Consider the following 20,119-nt stretch of genomic DNA (forward strand, 5'->3'; position numbering starts at 1 on the left):
ATAAAGTCATTATTTGTAGTATACTGAAAATCAATTTATTTCAAGATATTGGCCAGAATCACAAACAAGCTTAAAAGAATTTTTGAGACATCATAATGAAATTCTGCTCTAATAACATCTGTGAAGTCTTAAACACAGACAAAAAGAGTTTGAAAAAAAAAAATCTCAAAATTAAATTTCGCATACCTCTATATGTTAAGCAGTGTTAATTTTCCTAATTATCAAGTGAAATAACTGCAAATATGCATGATATCAGGTCATAATAAAGTCGTATATATTTACATTTACATATATATATATGCCAGATTAGATAGATAGATGATAGATAGACAGATATAAATAGATTGATGTCAAGGATATTACACAGTATAGGATTTAGCTAGTTCTACCAGCAATGGATTTTCTATTGTTCTATTGTCTACACTCACCCGTGTTTACCACTAAGAATGTATGGCAAGATTATAAACAATCTCCAGAATGGTCATTCTGTCTTGTTTTGATTTTCACTGCTTCTGCTTTTGTTCACCTCTGCTCTCTGCTGTCAACTTTTAAAACCACCAAGGATCCCTCTCTGTTACTATTTCTTATGCCCAAACTGCTTTCCATAGTCCATAGCCTCTTAGTCTTGCCCTATTTTAGCTTAGATTTGGACCTGGAAAATAGACTATCGATTACTTTATGTAAAATTTAGACAAATTGCTTTATGCTAAGAAATTAGGAAATAGTTTCGCTACTTTCTTACAATTCATCTCCATTAACATTATTCTTGTTGGTATTTATGGCCTTTTCTACTATGTATTTAATTGTGTAGCCTATCAATAAAAGTTGTCAGTAGTCATGGATTTGTGGGGGTGGGGGAGATTCTTGTATTTAAATACTGGCAAAAAAAAAAAGCATTCAAACTTTGTACTTTAATTACAGTACATCACACTGAGCAAGTGTATCATATCCATTCCCTTCTGGAGTCAGCAGTTAATGACCTGTGATGACCCTCAGAGGCAGAAAGGTGCAGAAATCAGTGGAAGGTCATTAACTTCTCAACAGTGTTTGAGTGATAGGCATTCAATATCTTGACACAAACTGAGAACAACCAATCATAAAATAGTAGTTCTGGCAATGCAAGCAAGCCAAGAGTTTTCCCCTCTGTTTCGTGCCCGTGATCTGGACCCAGCAGCAACACACTAAAAAATCTGAATAAATTAACAGGCTGCCCAAATTGTTAATGAAAAAGAACATATTAGTATGAATGACCATGGGAAATAAGTTAGAGAGACTTCGGGAGGACAAATCAGCCTGAAAATAAATATTCTTTGAGAGATGATCGTGAAAGTCCCAATGGTTGACTCTGAGAATTAATGTATTATTTTAAAATTTCTCCTAATATATTACGAAGTTTTGTGATGATTTCATCATTTAAAATGGCTGCTCTCAGTCAGAGCCTAACAATGCCATTAAGCCTGTATTTTCATGACTGTATTTCGAAGCATGCTGTTTCCATTTTCATCTACTACATCCTTTACATAGTTCTAAGTGTCCAAATATATCTTCATTACATTCCCTTGAGTTTTTAACTTGTTCAATTTTTCACTCCAAGAACTTTCTGCCTTGGATTTTATCCCAGCACTTTTGAAATATTAAATTTCCCTAAGAAGATTGTTTTGCAAGATGTCAAAAAATGTCATATTAAAAAAAAACAGAATGGCCTTTCAGTGAGTAAAAAGTTTGTTATATGTAACAAAGCCCCACACATTCAGGGAATTCCTGGGTATGATGCATATGCTAAAAGTCACTGTTCATTATCTCTGATATATTAAAAAATAAATGCAGCACAGATTTACTCATGATGAGCATACAAAAATGGTGATGTAAATTAACTCACTTATAAAATTAAGATAGCACTTCTAATTAAATGCATGAGAGCTTTAGGTTTCATGTGGAAATTTCTAACACCATTATGTTAGTTTATACAGGTATAATAATAATAAAAGAAAAAACCTAGGGAGAGAGATTATATTTAAAATAATTAACAATCAGTGCTGTGCAGGCCCTGGACAATAGACAGCTTGACACTCTCTGTGCCAGGCCATGTCTCTGGTTGTGGATAATAGAGCAGTCCTCAGGTCCTGCTTGAGGGAGTGGAGATTGTGATGGCTGCACAGCAGGGAGACTCTCAGGGCATCAAGACAGCAGCCCATCGTCAACTGGAACAGATATATTAACTCTAAAGTTTGATCATCAGCTGTGTCTACAGAGTTTGAACTGAAAAGTCACCAACAGTTCAGACTTAGCAAGGCAGTTTTCAGGAAATTATAAATATATTGCACAATTTTTATGGGTTTACCTACAATCAGTTAAAGCTGACACTGAATTTCTTTACATTCAATTCTATTTTATTACTGATTTCCACCTTATCGTGCAAATTTGGTCCAAGTTGCAGCAAAATCATCAGAAGCAGCAGCTATTGAACGTCTCACTGCTATTTCAGCTGATCACATTTCGCTACTAATGCAGTGAAACTCCAACAGCTGGGAAACAAATGTTGCCCTAATTCCCAGAAAAGTTTTGTTAATTCAGATTTTCTGGAAGCAACTTTACCACTTCTATAAAAGCCAATCTTCCTAGAGAACAATTACAATTACCTCTCGTCTCATTCTGTGAGATAACATGGAGAATTTCTCTCTTATTTTCAAATGTTATGTTCAGATAAAATCTTCCATCAACACTTTATGGGATAGATAAGGATTCAGAGAACCATATAACGGGTTCTATTACACTAAGGTTACATTTATGCCATCTAACTATAAATTACTGAATGTCAACTAGCATCTGCAGTTGAAGACATCCTTTAATCATAGGCTTATCTACAAGAGAGAGAAAAAATCTGCCCAGGATTCTACAAACATATTGAGAAAATAAAATTCAAGATAATTTCTCTACAAACATATTGAGAAAATAAAATTCAAGATAATTTCTCTACAAACATATTGGGAAAATAAAATCCAAGATAATTTATTTGCTAGATGTGCACTAGGAGCTAATTAATTTTTAGATCTAAAAAGCATTTAAATATGTAAGTTTTTCTGCACTGGATTTGTTAACATTTATTTTAAGTTCATTGGTACATATGTAGGATGTGCAGGTTTATTACACAGGTAAACGTGTGTCATGGAGGTTTGTCATACAGATTGCACTGAATTTTTATAGAAATATTTTATAGAATATTTCTTTATATAAAAGAGGCTTCTTTATATAAAATATATAAATATTTATTTTATATAAAAGAAATATTCATCCTTATTAGTTTCACACACAGCTACATAAACAGGCCTTTTTATTTAGAGAAAGTTATTATTATTAACATTCTTATCACTGTCACAACAAAGATTTCATCACTCTTTCCATGAATAAGTAGATGATTTTTGTCTTTTTTCTTGGCCATTAAAATTTCTATAGAGCTAACTATTGGCAGAGGTTTAAATGCTCTTGGCAATGATATAAAAGTGGGGCCAAACTCATGAAGTCAGGGTAGTTTGCTTTTTCTTTCTGAGCAGAAAGGATCTATAATTTGGTTTTCTTTTTGCTTATGTTTGTTTACTTTCTGATAGTTGAGTGCTCAGTTAGTTATGAAAATAATAAATATTTTCTTATGTCTCACACTGTAATTATATATTATTAATATTAGATGAATATTGAATTTATATCACTTTTTCAATAAAAATATAAAAGACATATTACAAATTCCTACTGTTGTTCAATTATGATCTAGCATTAGTTGCAAAAAAAAGTAAAAAAGAGCATCCACATGGTAAATATTCCCCAAACCAGACTGAATTAACTTAGAATGTTTTATTAGAATCACACAAGATATTTTTTTCTTTTTCATAAATTCTTCTTATCCCTCTCACAATCACACCGATAAATATGTTGATACTACCATACACAGTGCAGCAAGGACTGTGATACCAATGCCAACACTTTTGAACTAAAAAGAAAATGACTGGTGTTCATTTTAAGTGTCTGCTTTCAGCATTGAATGTTACACCAACTTCTTAAAATTTTTTCTTATAAAGAGTTTTATTATAATAAACTTTTATTTTTACAACAGAGATTTTATAATGTACTTAATTGAATAGCGCACTATAGCTGGAGTCCATTTTCTTACATTAATAAACAAATTTATTGATAATTTTATTTATAATTTTAAATTAAGTTTATAAATGTAGGTTGTGGTCATTTTCTGGATGGTGGCAGCAGCAAGCCCTACTTTTCCAGTTGGAAAATGCCATAAGCTTTCTGAGAAGAGGATAAGACTATTTTTTAAAAAAACATAATATTTACAATGGAGATTAGAATAATAAGTAGTAAACCAAGTATCAGTGTGACTTAAGAGTTCATGTAGCCAATCAAAATGAATTAGCTTTGAAACCAAACTCTACACTTGAACTTTGGGTACTTGAGATGATTTAATTGCCCCCGGCTGGCCTCAGTCTTCTTACTTAAATAATGAGACCAGTTATGAGTTTCATAGAAGTAATGATTCTAATAATAAAGGCCTGAAATTTAGCAATAATTTAGAATGCAGCACCTCATTTCTACCACAATCTATGCTTTGGGATAAATTAGGAAAAGACGACCTCTCCTGGGGAGAGATGGCAGAAAGGTCCCCCTTATAGACTGTTCAACTAGAAAAAGGTGATTTTGCCTCTAGGTGGCTTGAGCTACAGGCGCTGGGCTTGCCAAGCTGAGCTCCTTCTCCTCGCTTTTTGGCATGTACCTCGACACAGTGCACAACCTGCGTAACTGTGTTTGAACCTTTTTAATATTCCTAGCAATCCTACGACATAGGTGCTCTTATCTGTTTTCAAAATGAGGCAAGGAGGGCAGTTCACACAGCTCACAAGTGCTGAAGCTGGGTTTTGAAACCAGGCCATCTGGCTCTACAGTCCATGCTTTTACCAGGTTTCTATGCTGTCTCCATACGTCTCAAACCTAATATAAAGGTGAAATATTTCATGAACAAAAGAGATTGATGAATACAAACACTGTGCACGTTATCTATGTCAGAATCATTAGCATTAATCTGTTATTGATTATTGGGTGGCTAATATACGCAAGGCTTGTGCATTGAGAGCTTGTTTCTAAACAGAATTAGATTTTCTGTTACAAATATTTAAATAAGAATTAATGTTGCCTCTGTCTCAGATTTTCAAACCGTATATGCCTTTAATAAATTTTTATCTAGTCTTTTTATTTTCCAAATAAAACAAACTAGATCCAAATTGAATGCATTCCACATTACAAAGAGTATACCTTTAGCCAAGTTGTCATCCTGTGTTATATCATTAGGAATATGTTAAAATAGTAAAAGAAACACTCTCATCCTAGAGTCGCACACATCCATCTACTTGTATATGAATTCCTGACACAGAAAGTTGTTGTAAATAGTAAAAATTGTTTGTGAGTGCATCTTCTGAATTTTAACCTTGGACTACTTTATACATATATATATAAATACATATATATGTATTTATATATATATTATGTATAATACATATATGTATTATATGTATATTATATATGTATGTATAATACCTTTAGAAAAGGTGGTGTATTTTATATATATATTATATATGTATGTATAATACATATATAATACATTACCTTTTCTAAAGGTAATGTAACAGATATTGTCATCTTCGGGAAAGAATTATAAAAACAAAACCATAAAATGATGACAAACAGCAGTTGAAGAATAATGGCTATGATAAATGGTTAGTTCATTGAATGACTGGTAATAAGATTAATTTGTTCCTTTCATGCCCGAGAGATACTTAAAGTAATTGCATCTCCGAAAACTGCACTGTCATCATTTTATGCTTTTGATGATGTCATAGAATAGTTCCATAGGCTGAGATAGGCTCAGCAGTTTTTCTTGTATCTCCCTTGCTATATATTATATTATATTATATTATATTATAGTATATTATAGTATGTGCTACTGTTCACCGCCCATGAATTTGCAATATTCTATGGTATCTGCATGATATGAAGAGAGGCCTCTAAATCACCCAGTCTCCTAAATAAAACGTGTGCCAGTTTTAATAAAGTTAAACTAATATATATTAAAGTGTCCTGGAGAAATCTGGAAGCACCACGAAATATTCCTAATGTCATTTTGCAGCAAAAATAGGTTGGGGATCACTGCTATGCACACTAGAAAGAAAAAGGAAAAAAAAAAGAAAGAAACACGTTACTTCAAATCACTTCAAATGTTTAAAAGTATCACCTGCTCTTCAAACATATCCTCCCAACTTAGAGACCTGAATTTGGAATCCTTCATATTTATCCTTATGCCTACAAGTAAAATCCTTTTACCTTTATCCTAAAGAAGACATCATCACTCACCAGTCACTTCACAAAATTAAATGATTGCAGCTCCCATAGATATTCTCTACACATCTGTGTGTAGTAAGAAATCAGTACAGGTCTAAGCTCCTAAAAGTAGTTTCCAAATTAGCACCATAAATTCAACAAATAGGCTTTGATTATTATCATCATGTCACATGTTGTTTTGCATATTTGTACATCAAAATAAGCATGACCACTGACCTGGAAAAAATACTTTCTTATTACTACCAGATGCCACTAAATCTCATGGGTCTGATTATGATGACGAAGTTGTTTGAAATGTCATTTCTTGCTAAAATATATCCACTTTATTTTTAAGTAATGCTCTAAACTTTAGAAAAGGTGATGTATTTAAAAGTATAGGAAAGTATCTTATTGAATATTTTAAAGTATTAAAGATAATTTCTGTGGAGAATTATTTTGTGAATGTCTATTTTTCTGGGGTCAGTGATTATTTGAGTATCCTACATAGAAATTATAAATTGTTGTACTGAAATTTAACAAATAGAAATATATTCCATATGTTGTAAGTATGTTCCTAATAACAGCCCCAAAGAGGCTCTTATTCTTCATTAAAGATTTGGTGAATGGTTCCAAGTGGCATGAAAAAATTGATGCATCAATTCAAAACTTACATTGACCAGGTAGACAATAGATCCATTAGAAACTATTGCTACAAAAAAGTCAGGCTTTAGGCTGCTCTGTTCTCTGGCCATTGTGGTCAAAATATATGTTTTAAAAAAATTAGTCTTCAAAGAATAAAAGTCACAAATCAATTTATAGATGGTTAAATTTCAATGTGAATTTTATGACCAAAGACAATTGAATTATTCATAAGAAAAACATAACTAATTATTTTAATATCAAATAAACATCATCATTTATGCTAAATCAAATAGATCATGTTCAGTTAATTAGAAATTTTCCAGATGTCACCTACAAGATGCCTATAAGTGCTTAATAAGAAAACCTAACAAAAGGTTTGGAAAAAATTCTGTACTCATAGAACACAAAATACACCTCTTCAACAATTTTTTAAGCTCTTTTTTTACTTTAGATATTATTTTTCCTCCCTTTAAAATGTTTAGGCCTGGGAACAAGAGCATATCTAAAGGATATTATTTAGGTCAATGAGTAAAAAACATCTTATGTTCAAAGCATGGTCTCTGCTGTTCATTCAGTTGCATGAATAATTCTGATAAATACAAAGACAGATAAGTAATTCAAAAACCAGAAGAGTCTATATAATGAAGTTTTTCTTTGCAGCTAACTTAGGGAGGACAAGGATCTAATGTCACAGATTCTGAAAATTCTGAAAAAAGTGTAGAGTGATCGGTAACTACACATGTAAGAATTATATTCTGAAGCTGTAGAACATCACAAATTGCTAAGGGGAAGATCAGTGACAATTAAGCTTAATATGCCAATGTCTAAAGGTCTGGCTTCACAACTGAATTAGTTGCTGTCATCTGTCATGTATTTCTACATCTAGTGACACCTGTTGTATAGGTGTACAAAAGTGAAAAGGGCTATTTGTGCTTTTTATGTTTTAAAAAAACTTTTCACCCCCAAAACACATATATCCAACAAATACTTATTGCAATGTTTCAATGAGCATAGTAAGAGATTTCAATAAAGTGTAGCTATGATCAGCCTTTATGTAAGGCCCTAAGCACATTCACCCTAGGTCATTGAGAATCTGTATCTTTTGGAAGAGACCTTCCCAAAAAGTAAGGGAGAGTAGTTGCAATATACATTGTTCAACAACAGGACAGTGAGAGTCAAAAAAAAGAAAAATCAAAGAAAACCTGGGAAGTTTGCCAATTTTGATCCATTTCCCATGCACCGACTCGACCGACTTAATTGTGCACCTACTGTGTGACGAACCTGCAGTCATTACCAAGTATACCTCGGCCCAACTCCAGCTGACTTCATTTTCTGGGAAGTCCCCAACTTGGAACGAAGTGTGCAAAGGAAAGGCATCTACACGCAATGACCACACTCCAGTTCCTTGCCAGCAGTCCTGCTGAGAACAAAGACCGAATGCCCAGGCATCCGGAGGCGACCCACAGCGAACTGATCTGGTCACAGAAAGCATCCGAGTGAACACGGTGCTGGGACCAAAGTCCAGTCAGAGCGACAGAGGGTGGCATTTCTGCGGTGGCTCTTCTGTCTCTGGGTTCCCTCTGCCTCCGCCCTACCCCACCCCTTTGGCAGGTGCTGATCCCGGCCCTGTGGTCAACTCTCTCACAAAGAAAGTGGAAATCACTCCTGAAAAAAGGCTATGCCGCTCGTCATGAAGCAGACGCTCGCTCCGCAGCTACTTAAGCAAGCGCTTCACAAAAATTTAAACTTTTCTGCGTGTGTGTTAGAGAAGAGAGGGAGGAGAACAGCACAATCAATTTCTCCCCGCCTCCTCCCGGGCCCTTACACCATGCAGGTTTCCAGCGCCCCGCAGAGCCTCCGCCCGAGAACAGGCTGCCCGCCGCGCCCCGTGGTCCCCTCTCCCAGCTCGTTCTTCGGGGGGACGGCCCCTGACTCACCGCTGACCACGCGGCGGCAGAAGGCTCCGTGGCCGCAGAGCAGCGCGGCGCCCAGCAGCAGCGAGACCAAGCGGCTCATCGCGGCGCGGTGGCAGCAGCAGGTGTGGGGTGGAGCAAGGGCGGCCTCTGCCCAGGGCGCAGCCCGCGACTCTGACTCTGCAGCCTCCCTGCCTCCCTGCTGGGCCCTACTCCCGCCGCCCGAGCCCAGCTGCCCGACCCCCTGCGCGCATCGCCTTCGGCCGGGACCTGCCGCCTGCCGCGCCTGTGCCGCGCGTGGATGTGCCGGGCTGGAGTTCAAGACTTCGAGGGTGCGCGTTTGGGGAACTGAAGTTGGGGGGTCCCGTGTATGTCCCAGAGGCGAAGCAGAAGCCCCGGCTTGGACCACACCGTTGCGCTGTGCTTTTCTCTTCCCCGGCCTTTGACAAGTGAGAGGCTGAGCCGGTGCGCCCTGGTCCTGGATCACAGCAGCAGCAGCCGCTCTGCGCTCAGGCACCGTCTTATATACCCACGTCCCGAGGTTCCGGCCCCCTCGCTAGTAATAATTTTTAACTACTTCGTCTCTCCAGCGATGTGGAGCATCCCAGCACCTCCCCTAAAAATGGGAGACACTTTGAAAACAGTCCAGCCAGCAGCCCGCCTCCTCTGGCCCTCCTCCCTGTCCCCTCTTTCCATTCGCTGGCGGACTGGATACTCATTTGTGTAAAATGTGACAGCTCTGCTATTAAACTCTGGCAAAAAGTTGGAGCCATTCGATTTTCTCAAAGATAAATGTCTACGGGGTTGCCAAGTTTTGTGGCCTTTCTCTTTCTGCGCTGAATTGCTTAATCATATGTATTGCTAGATGCAGGGCACTAGCCACTATTTAAGATGGATTGGTGAAGTGAGAGCCAAAACCTGCTCGGTGAATTATACAATGTGGCAGGTTTTTCCCCACCTAGGTTCTGCAAATAGATTATCTCCAAGCAGGTTGTTTGACGAAAACTGCCACAAGAGCAAATTGAAAAGAATATGTGAAGCAAGGTTTTCGAAACTGATTTCACTCTCAGTGTTTGCAACTCCAGAGAAAACCGTCAACACAAAGTAGACATTCTGAAATCTTGGGAATTTCCTGGAGGTAAAACGAAATTTATGTATTTCTTTGCAATCATCTATCAGTGATCTACAATATATAAGAAGTAAAGCTCATTGGAAAACCTGCATTTTTCATAACCTGACCTGCTCTCTTTATTAACACAGTCTACCCAAGGACTGTGATACCTAGTTTCCAGGAGTACTGGAGAGAAGTTCATAAGCATTTAATGTATATCAAGTCCATAGTATGAACTCTGAAAATGTTCTCATAATGAGCTTCAGTAGAATTGGTATTTTCTCACTATGTTCCTTAAATGCATGAGAATTTGTTAAATAACATTATTTGTCTTATAGGAAGTACACTTTCCTCTAACTTCCTGCTGTCTTTGGTTTCATAAGCCACGGGTACACTGTAAGCATCTGTTGGACTGTTTTGTTGGAAAAGGGAAGTAAATACTGATACAATAAGGACAAATCTTCCAGAATCAGAAATTTTAGCACTTGTAAAGGCCTTAAAGATTATTAAATGCACCCTACTCGTGACAGTAGAATTCTAGCTCCGTCTGGAGTCCCAGCTATTCCGGAAGCTGAGGTAGGAGTTTGACACTGCAGTGAGCTACGATCCAGCCACTGCATTCCAGTTTTGGGGACATGCAACATCCCGTCTCAAAAAAAAAAAAAATATAGAATTCTAAAATAACTACAATAATGTCTATTCTATCACTTCCTTTTTCTTATATTCGCTTTAAAAACACTAATTCATTGCAGAACCGTGGGCAGTTAATAAATTTGGACCTTGTAGAGGCTACGGATTCTGTGACTTTCACACTAGCTAATTATTCATGAGAAACAGGCACTGCTGGGATTCTGAATGAAAAATGGAAAACTGATATGCCTCCAGGCAACAGAGCTATAGCTCAGCCCTGGAAACCATGTCAAAGAGTATCACTGGGCATAGCCATGGTAGGAGAGCTGTCCTCCAGGGGCTCACAGTCCAGTGTAGAGAAAGAAATAAAATAATAAGTGTGTATAAATGCTGTAATGGAAGGGTGAATCAAGTGTCATGGCTAGCATAGAAGATGAGAAATTCATTTGGAGGCATATTTGCGGGAATTCTTTAGCAACAGTCAAGGTTGATGGTGGTGATCCCCATGGCTTCTCCAAATACCTGGAGAACTAGAGTTCTCAAGGGGATATCCTTTCCCCTTTCATGCCACCCTACTCTCAGTTACTCATGCAGTCCAGAGCTACTGTAAACAGGTCCCTCTTTGGGAAAGAATACTAGAAAATTACAACACGAGCACTAGATATATATTCCTACATATCAGTAGGCCCAAATGTCTCTCATGCCTAAAAAGCTAGCAAGAATGAAGCCATTTTTTTGTCAGGAAGGATCTTCATGGTATTAGTAATTCAGGAAGTCCAAACTATAATAATAACTGTATCCTCAATGTGTTTGCACAGACTTCCTAACATACAGTTTCTTATCTTCAGGCTAGAATTATATCAGTTTAAGTTGGCCACATTCATTAACTAAGGCTGTTCAGCAGTTATTCTGAATGTTTGACTTATCAGGAAAATAAGCTATTACGGGTTCTTTTTAGATATGATGCTTTTAAGGGGACTGGCTGACAAGAACAGCTTTTTTTGTTTGTGTCTCCGTCACTTCAAAACATCTGGATGGGTCATCACTAAGTTCAGAGATCACAGTTTGAGTTGTCTTAAATATAAAATGTGAGTGGTACTAGACATGCTTTTTGGAGACCCCTGATGGAAATCTCCCTTGGCTTCTTTTTTTTTTTTTTCCATACAGTACAGTAGGGGCTATAAATTAAAATTTTTCAACAAAATTGTATTTTGGAAAAATGTTACAAGGTTATTGGGAATTGGTGGAAAGCAACAAATGTTCAATAATTTTATTAACAAAGGATTTTAATTTCCCCTCTTGTAGATATGCATAAGGTGTCATAGAAGACACATGTTTTCTGACGACATATTTTAGTTCCAAATTAACCAAACAAAATTAGAAGTTTAAGAATTGTTTGTAAATCGATCCAGAAATTAAGGGCTCTTTCTAGGGCAAGCAAGAGAAGAGACTGTAGGGTTACAAGAGGAATTGTGTATGTCTGGAGCTGGGCCCCAGGTTAGCTCATACCAAACAAGACCACATGACTGGCAGTCAGGAGGGAGGTCCCCCACAAGTTAAGGATCTTTGTCGACTTAAAACAAAAACAGATTAAAATGAGAACTTCAAACTGATTAGGCTAAGGAGCTCACCATCTATTCAACACCTAAAATGCATCACTCTCTTCAAGCCCCCAAATAGAAAGATGATCTCAGTAAAAGTGGCCACAAAGGAATCTCAGGAAAAAGTTGGTCACTGAATCTCCAGAGGCTCTGAAACACCAATAGAGAAACAATATTTGGAATCTAATGTTTTCAAAAGTGATACCAGGACTCTTAAGCGTATACTATGGAATCTGTATAAACATCCCAAATATACCACGAACTCCTTCACTCTCCCCATTCAGTTTCAAATGTCTGCAATTCCCAGTGAGCATCTGCTTCATGTGCCCATTAACACGTCTCAAGGAAAGACAGCATAAATTCCAGCCACTGATCTGCACTCAGTGGCTCTTCACTTGGGCAACTCCATACAGTGGTTTCAGCCTAAGTCACAGCAGGCTTCATTCATTTGCGCTCCAGATCAAAAAGTGACAAATACCATTTTCAAAGGAGATTTGTTACAATGTTTAAAATTATTACAACTTTACATTAATACATTTGAGTTTTCAGAATCCAACATTAACTAACCAACATTATTTATTCTATTACACTTTATTTAATGACAGTTAACGATTCTCCTGAGCACTAGCAGTAGTATTGTCAGGACATAGGAAAAGTAAGTATTTGAAAGTTTAAAAGGAAAATCATTACTATATAACCACTTCAGCAACAGGCAAAAAGTTTTTTTTGTTTTTTTTTTTTCTGAGTAATGCTTGGTTATCATTTCCATTAAGAGAGCATTGAATCCAACACCACCAATTTTTTTTTTTTTTTTTTTTTTTTTAAGACGGAGTCTCGCTCTGTCACCCGAGCTGGAGTGCAGCGGCGCGATCTCGGCTCATGCAAGCTCCACCTCCCGGGTTCACGCCATTCTCCTGCCTCAGCCTCCCAAGTAGCTTGGACTACAGGCACCCGCCACCACGCCCGGCTAATTTTTTGTATTTTTTAGTAGAGACAGGGTTTCACCGTGTTAGCCAGGATGGTCTCGATCTCCTGACCTCGTAACCCGCCCACCTTGGCCTCCCAAAGTGCTGGGATTACAGGCGTGAGCCACCGCGTCTGGCCTCCCTCCCAATATTTTAGAGATGACAGCTTGGCATCTCTGTGGGTGTGTAACTGGCTTAAATGTAAGGATAAGCAGTTGGCCAAATTCCCCTGAGATTTACTTGTTTTTTTCAAAATATGTCTATTCTGTAGAATACATGACCTATCTCATTCAGGAGCCAGTTCCACCTTCCTCATAATCCTGGAAGTCAGTTTTTGCAGGGCTATCTAGGGGAACTTCATTGTTCATAACGATATCAGAAATATAATGAAGAATTATACACACTACTAAACATGATTTTCTATAACTGGAAGTTAAAATTTAGTAACTATTCAGTCTGTTGCATGCTCTGATCATTCAGGTGATGAGTTAAAAATATTTATAGAACTCCATTACTAGTAATATATCCTATCAGATCTAAAGAATCATATAAATATATGCACATGTTTAACTATCAACTCAGTAAATTAAAATTTCTTTTTAATGCTTCCTTATTAAATTAAAGCAATGAAATCTGTTTCTATTGCTGGCAATCTAGTATAAGCCAGTACCGTTTTATTGTAATCACAGCTTCATTACTAAATCTGGTCTTAATATACGTTAATACAACCAAACAAAATTGAGATAATCAAACAAAAAATATATAAGCTAAAGTCATCCTTGCCTCAGGGGTCTGATCTGAGTTATTAGATACATAATTAACTCCTTATTGGGGGTGATATTGTACTATGGTAAGATTATTTGGCTAGCAGAAACATTAATCTAAATTTTTCATTAATCTGATCTTGGGCAACTTTCCTCATCTGTTTGGTTTTAAATTACAAATATAAAAAGAATGAATTGGAGAAGTTCTGTGTTTCCTGACTGAATGAGATTCTACTGCAGAAACACTGTTATTTCATAAACTTTCCAAATGTTCTTTATTCCCCCCAGCCAAAATGTATGTTATTTGCATATATGCACTAATTTTCCAAATATATATAGATGCTATGGTTCTAATTAAATGTAAATTTAATTGTAAAATGTCACTTAATTTATAAATCTTTTCCCATATATTCTGATCAATATTTACCAAAAGAACAATTGCTATTATGCGAGGTCTAAAAAACAATACGTATGTTAAAAATAGGGCTTCATACTCAAAGAAGTTGGAAATTGCTATGCTAGATGATTTCTAGAGTCCTTTTCAGCTTTACAATTTATTTCACTAAAGTAAAAAAAGCTTAACATCTTCCATCTCTTTTTATTTTCTTCCCTCCCTCCCTCTTTCTCTTCTATTTTTTCCTATAAAAATGACAATGTTTGATTTACAATAAATGGTTATATCCTCATTTAGTTTCCAAATTATTCAGAAAATGAGAGTTCTGAAAATTTTCTATGGTCCTTTGACTAATAAATCAACATATCACAGATGCCATAAAAATGAATAATCCAAATAAACCAAAATAAAATTGACAGCCAAGTTGAGTAAAAGATAATCCAACTAAGAGACCATAAAACTGTAAATGAATTTTTGATAGAGCAAGATATTTTCTATAAAAGTGTTTTATTTTACTAAAAGGGAAAGGGTGTAAAGAAAAGGAATAGCTAAAGGCCTAAAAAAATGTAAAATATTCCTTTGTGGCATTCATAAATATTAAATGTTTCTCCAAATATATCAAATGACTAGGAAACAATAGTGCCAAAGCCAGCCATAATAGCAATAAACTGTATTATGTGGGCTGACATATAAAGTTAGAGGGAATTTAAGGGAAAAAAACCAAAGGTATTAAGAAAAAAATCAATTTAAATATCCTTCTGGAGGTACATCTGTCACTCTGCTGCTCTTTCATACATTGTTTCTAAGCGTAAATAGCTCACATGCCAAATGCATGTGTATAATGCAGGACAGCAATATGGAAATTTTGGAAATAATAAGGAATACTCTGTCAGATAAGCCATAGATATCAGCACCCGTAAAAGTTTCTTTATCCCCTAGATTACCTTTTAAAAAGGGAAAGTTATTATTTATCTGCAATAAGGTATACATATTCTACATTCCAAAGAAGCTCCTATAAAATAAACCTGAACAGAAAGGGAAAAACAACAAAAGTTAAACGTATTTCTATTGCTTGATCCTTTACACCAGAAAAATTTAATGGTAAGAATTGGTGCTATAATATTTCTCGCCAAAGAATGGACACAAAAATTCATAAGGTAGCCTTAATTTTCTAGAGTGTTAAAGAACATCAGACAGCTATGAAATCATCATGAATATCTTCGTCATGTACTTCCTGTCTTCTCTAATAAGTAAATCATTTAATCTGGCACTAAAAAATCAGAAATAATGTTTTTGATGTTTAAATATTTATGATGTGAATAATACAACAATTACAAATATATATATGTAAAGTTCTTCATACAAGATGAGGATAATCATAGTGGACGCAGGCCCATCTGTGCTGAGACTCATTTACTTGTGACTGTAAAGACTTCTGGAAAAAATATTACTTACTGGGAATAAAATGGAGCATAAAGCTAGGCCTCACAATCTTAATACTCTAATCAATTCTACCACCCATCCACAGCAACCCCTCCCTGAACTGTCACATAACCACATTGGTATGGTTAGGCTCTGTGTCCCCACCCAAATCTCATCTTGAATTGTACTCCCATAATTCCCACATGTTGTGGGAGGGACCCACTGGGAGATAACGTGAATCATGGGAGCAGTTTCCCCATATTGTCCTCATGGATGTGAGATCTGATGGTTTTATCTGGGGTTTCCTGTTTTACATCTTTCTCATTTTCTCTTGCCACCACCATGTAAGAAGTGCCTTTCACCTCCCACCATGATTATGAGGCATCCCCAGCCTTGTGGAACTGTAAGTCCAATGAAACCTCTTTTTCTTCCCAGTCTCGGGTATGTCTTTATCAGCAGCATGAAAATGGACTAATACGCGCATCAGTTTACATAGTTTATTCTAACATGTTAAGGACCACTAGAACTCTGGTGTCTCTTCCCAGACTCTATATGGTTTTCTCTAACCCAAGTTAATAGTTCAGGGTGCTGAGAAGCTTTAGGACAATCATAAAGGAAGTGAAGATACTGTCTTTCTGTCCTTGCCTCCATCTACAGAAAGGCTTTCCCTGACTAATAATCTAAGTCCACCTCTGCTTATCCTCCCCCAGTTTTTTCTATGACTGCATCTATAATTTAACATTTATTGAACACATATTGCACTTATTCTGTTAAAATTGTGGGCGTATTTATTTAATGTTTGTCCGTCTCTACTAGGTTGTAAGCTCTGAGCTAGTTTATTCTCCACCAGTAGGTGGTTTTATACTTCACCTACTGTAAATAAACATTAGGAGGGAAATTTTTATGTTTATTCAATAAATAAACAGTAGGTGGGAAATTTGGTTTAATTTTAATTAACAAACAGTAGGTGGAGAATATTTGCTATGTATTTGGTAAATATTTATCCAAAATTGAATCTCTGAATTAATGTTTTTTAATCTTCACCTGCATCCAGGTTTTAGAGATTTTTCCCCTTTCTACTCTCTAGAGTGACAAGGGTGGGAGAGAAGAGGGATGTATAATAAGAACTGCAACCAACACAGGAAGGATATTCTCCTTTCTTCCACACTTCCTTACTCCTGTAAAGGAGATGGAAGAAGGCTTTGGCAATTCTGAAAAGCCCCCCAATACCTTCCTTTCCTTTGCTAACACTCAAGGATGTCAGGCTTGCAAAGGGGGAGGTTTTCAAGAGTAATCCTGCATTACTCTTGAAAACCTCAAGATTCTTACCTGCATTCTAGAATCTTAGGTTAATGTTTGCTTCCTATTCTGCAGAAGTCACTGAGTAGCCCTTACTTTACCTATATGTAATCTTTTCTGAGAGAGAGTGGAGATAAATGCAAAATTCAGATGTGTATTCCTAGATAGATAGTCTAAATTTTGTTTTTCTACTTCCACACTGCTATATGCTCCCACTAGTAACATCTTCCAAGAATATGGTAACCACACATCTTGTGTTACCTGACAAAGTACTAATTTGCCCAGAACAGTGCAGTTCATACCCTGATATTTAACATGTGGTTGATTTTCACATCCTACATGAAGCTTACTTTTTAATTTCCACAAAAATAATTATTTTCTTGCTCTTATTTTTTAAAATCACAGCATATTTCTTCTCCAATAGTTAGCTGTATAAATTATGCCTCTTTATGTGGACACACCAGTCTCCTATAGAAAAAATACTACACCATAAAATATACTGTATCCTCCATGCCTAACAGTGTCTTGCATACTAGGAAGTCAATAAGGGACTTTTTGATTTTTAAGACTTTTAAAAAGACTACAAATTACAACACAAAATAAAATTTTATCTATCTGAATGTTAATATAAGCACATTTTCATTGAGGATATCCTATAAATATAAGTAGAAAATTTGTCATGCATTGTTCAAGTGGTTATCTGAAATTCATGTCAAAATTATTAAGATTTAAAATGTTTTACAGATTTTTAATCAAATTTTGCAAAATTTTTTGAATTATGAACCTGCCTGCTCACTTTCCGAGCTTCACCATTATAATTTCTAGTGTGCTGTTGAGGTAAAACCTAACAGACACAGAAAATACTGGAGTCAAGTGGCCATATGACCATACTCCCTTCCAAAGAAACCTTAAAGATAATTTGTGAAACTCTTAGGATTCATAAAACACACTTTGAAAGTCAGACTTTCAATCAATAAATAGCTATAATATCCTGATAAGGGTCTAAATGCTCAAAAGCTACAAAAAGTAATCAAAGCTTGATATGGTTTGGCTGTGTCCCCACCGAAGTCTCATCTTGAATTGTAGTTCCCATAATCCCCATGTGCTGTGGAAAGGGCCCTGTAGGAGGTAACTGAATCATGGAGGTTTTCCCTTACGCTAGTCTCATGATAGTAAGTAAGTTCTCACAAGCTCTAATGGTTTTATAAGGGGCTTCCCACTTCGCTTGGCTTTCATTCTTCTCTTTCTGCTGCCCTGTGAAAAAGGACATGTTTGCTTCTCCTTTTGCCATGATTGTTAAGTTTCCTGAGGCCTTCCCAGCCACGTGGAACTGTGAATCAATTAAACCTCTTTCGCTTGTAGATTACCCAGTCCTGGGAAGTTCTTTACAGCAGTGTGAGAATGTACTGATACAAAGCTCATAGATGAAGAGACTTCTGAGATTCAGAAAAAAAGAAGGACAATTGATTCATCTTAATAACCAACAGATGATGTAGATACACTGGACATTCTAAATCTATATGATGTTAAGGTAGAAAACTATTCATTTTTGAACATGATAAGAATTTCCACTCCTCCCTGGATTTATAAGAATTAAAAAGGAATACAATTTAGGTTAATATGAACTATTTGTCTGTCTTTTCTGTCTCACCTTTAATGTTCTAGTTTCCAATTGCTGTTCCAGGTTGTCATAGCAACCAAATGCTATTTTCAATAAGTTTTGGTAGAAAACCTGTTTGGAACACGTAATTTATTATAAGTGGAATGCATTCAGTTGGCTGCATGTGTGACAGATTCTTCTATTTTATAAGAAACTATTTGATCATATTATCCTTGGTGACTACTACTTCTTAACTCTTTTATAACAAAAACAACCCTTAAATTTTATAGACAATAACAGGAATCACTTCACTGTGGATATGTCTGTAGCCAATCCAAAGAGTTAACTGGGGTTTAGGTTTAGTCTCCTCCAGCCCAGTACAGACAATCTTCATAATCAACACATTGTTTTGTCTAAAATATAGATTTATCATATATTCAGTATTTTAATTTTTAAAATTTTCTTCCAATGTTAATATGAATGTACTTGCAGAAAATCTAGTACAAAATTAGAAAAAAATGCACAATGCTACCACCAGAAGGTCCTATTAAAAAAACATACACAGGCTTTTACATATTCATCTGCTCTAAAGCTTTTAATTACACTCTGGATTACAGAACAAATTTGGGGCTTCTTTGTCCCTCATTTGTGGCCCTTCAAATTCTGACCCTCTTTATCTTTTGTACTTTATGTCCACATTCTGCTTTCACAAATCAGCCAGCACCACCAAGTGACTGTCTTATGTTATCTTACCACACTGGAAACCTCTATAATTTTCTCCGCCTTTGCAATGCCTGGCTCTTATGCTATTATTCTCCTAAAATTGTCTCTTCTTTTCTCAAATAAGCCACATCAGGCCACTTTATTTCTTTCCTTTTCCAGATGGATAAAACTTATTCATTTAGTACTTGAAGAAAATCTACCTTCTGTAACTTTTCATACTATTTAATTTTTCAAATTACTCAGCTGCTTACATGCACTTGTTTTACCTTCTCAACAAGAAGGTAAGTTCACCCAGAACCAGAACCATGTCTGGTACATCGTTTTCCGACTCAACGCCAAAGTTGTCTATTTTATTTAACAAAGTTTCTTCACAGAGCCTTCAGTGCACAAGTTTTGTTCTACTCCCTTCTTATCTTCCAGTGACATGTGTAGATAACCCACTTTGTGCCCATACATCAGCAGCCACATGGGACCACTTCTGGTAATTAAAGGTAAAGGGGTGAATTGTTCCCTGCCTCCCCTTTTAGTTGCATTATCCTCTTTTACCCCAGATATTGCGTAAATGTTACAAAGAGCCACTTCTTTCATGAGTTACTCATAAGAGACCTTAGCATACACTCAAAATATGCATAATGAAAGCTTTGAAGAGGACTGAAGAGGTAGAAAAAAAACATGTACCAGAG

General features: G+C 36.2%; 1 protein-coding gene across 3 annotated transcripts in view; it reads right to left on the reverse strand.

Annotated features, from left to right (window-relative positions):
* Nucleotides 1–9,537, reverse strand: part of CHODL (chondrolectin) — a 69,085-nt gene extending 59,548 nt beyond the window's left edge. For 2 of the 3 annotated variants that reach the window (XM_055279338.2, XM_055279337.2), the window contains exon 1: nucleotides 8,952–9,537. In XM_055279338.2, the coding sequence (XP_055135313.1) occupies nucleotides 8,952–9,030 (79 nt within the window). In that variant the 5' untranslated portion in view covers nucleotides 9,031–9,537. Of the gene's footprint in view, nucleotides 1–8,283; nucleotides 8,379–8,951 lie in introns of those variants that run through there. The other variant, XM_055279339.2, reaches the window with a different exon arrangement.
* Between the last annotated feature and the right edge of the window lie 10,582 nt (nucleotides 9,538–20,119).

The sequence above is a fragment of the Symphalangus syndactylus genome, chromosome 5 (assembly GCF_028878055.3).
Source record: "Symphalangus syndactylus isolate Jambi chromosome 5, NHGRI_mSymSyn1-v2.1_pri, whole genome shotgun sequence".
In the NCBI taxonomy this organism is placed as follows: Eukaryota; Metazoa; Chordata; class Mammalia; order Primates; family Hylobatidae; genus Symphalangus; species Symphalangus syndactylus.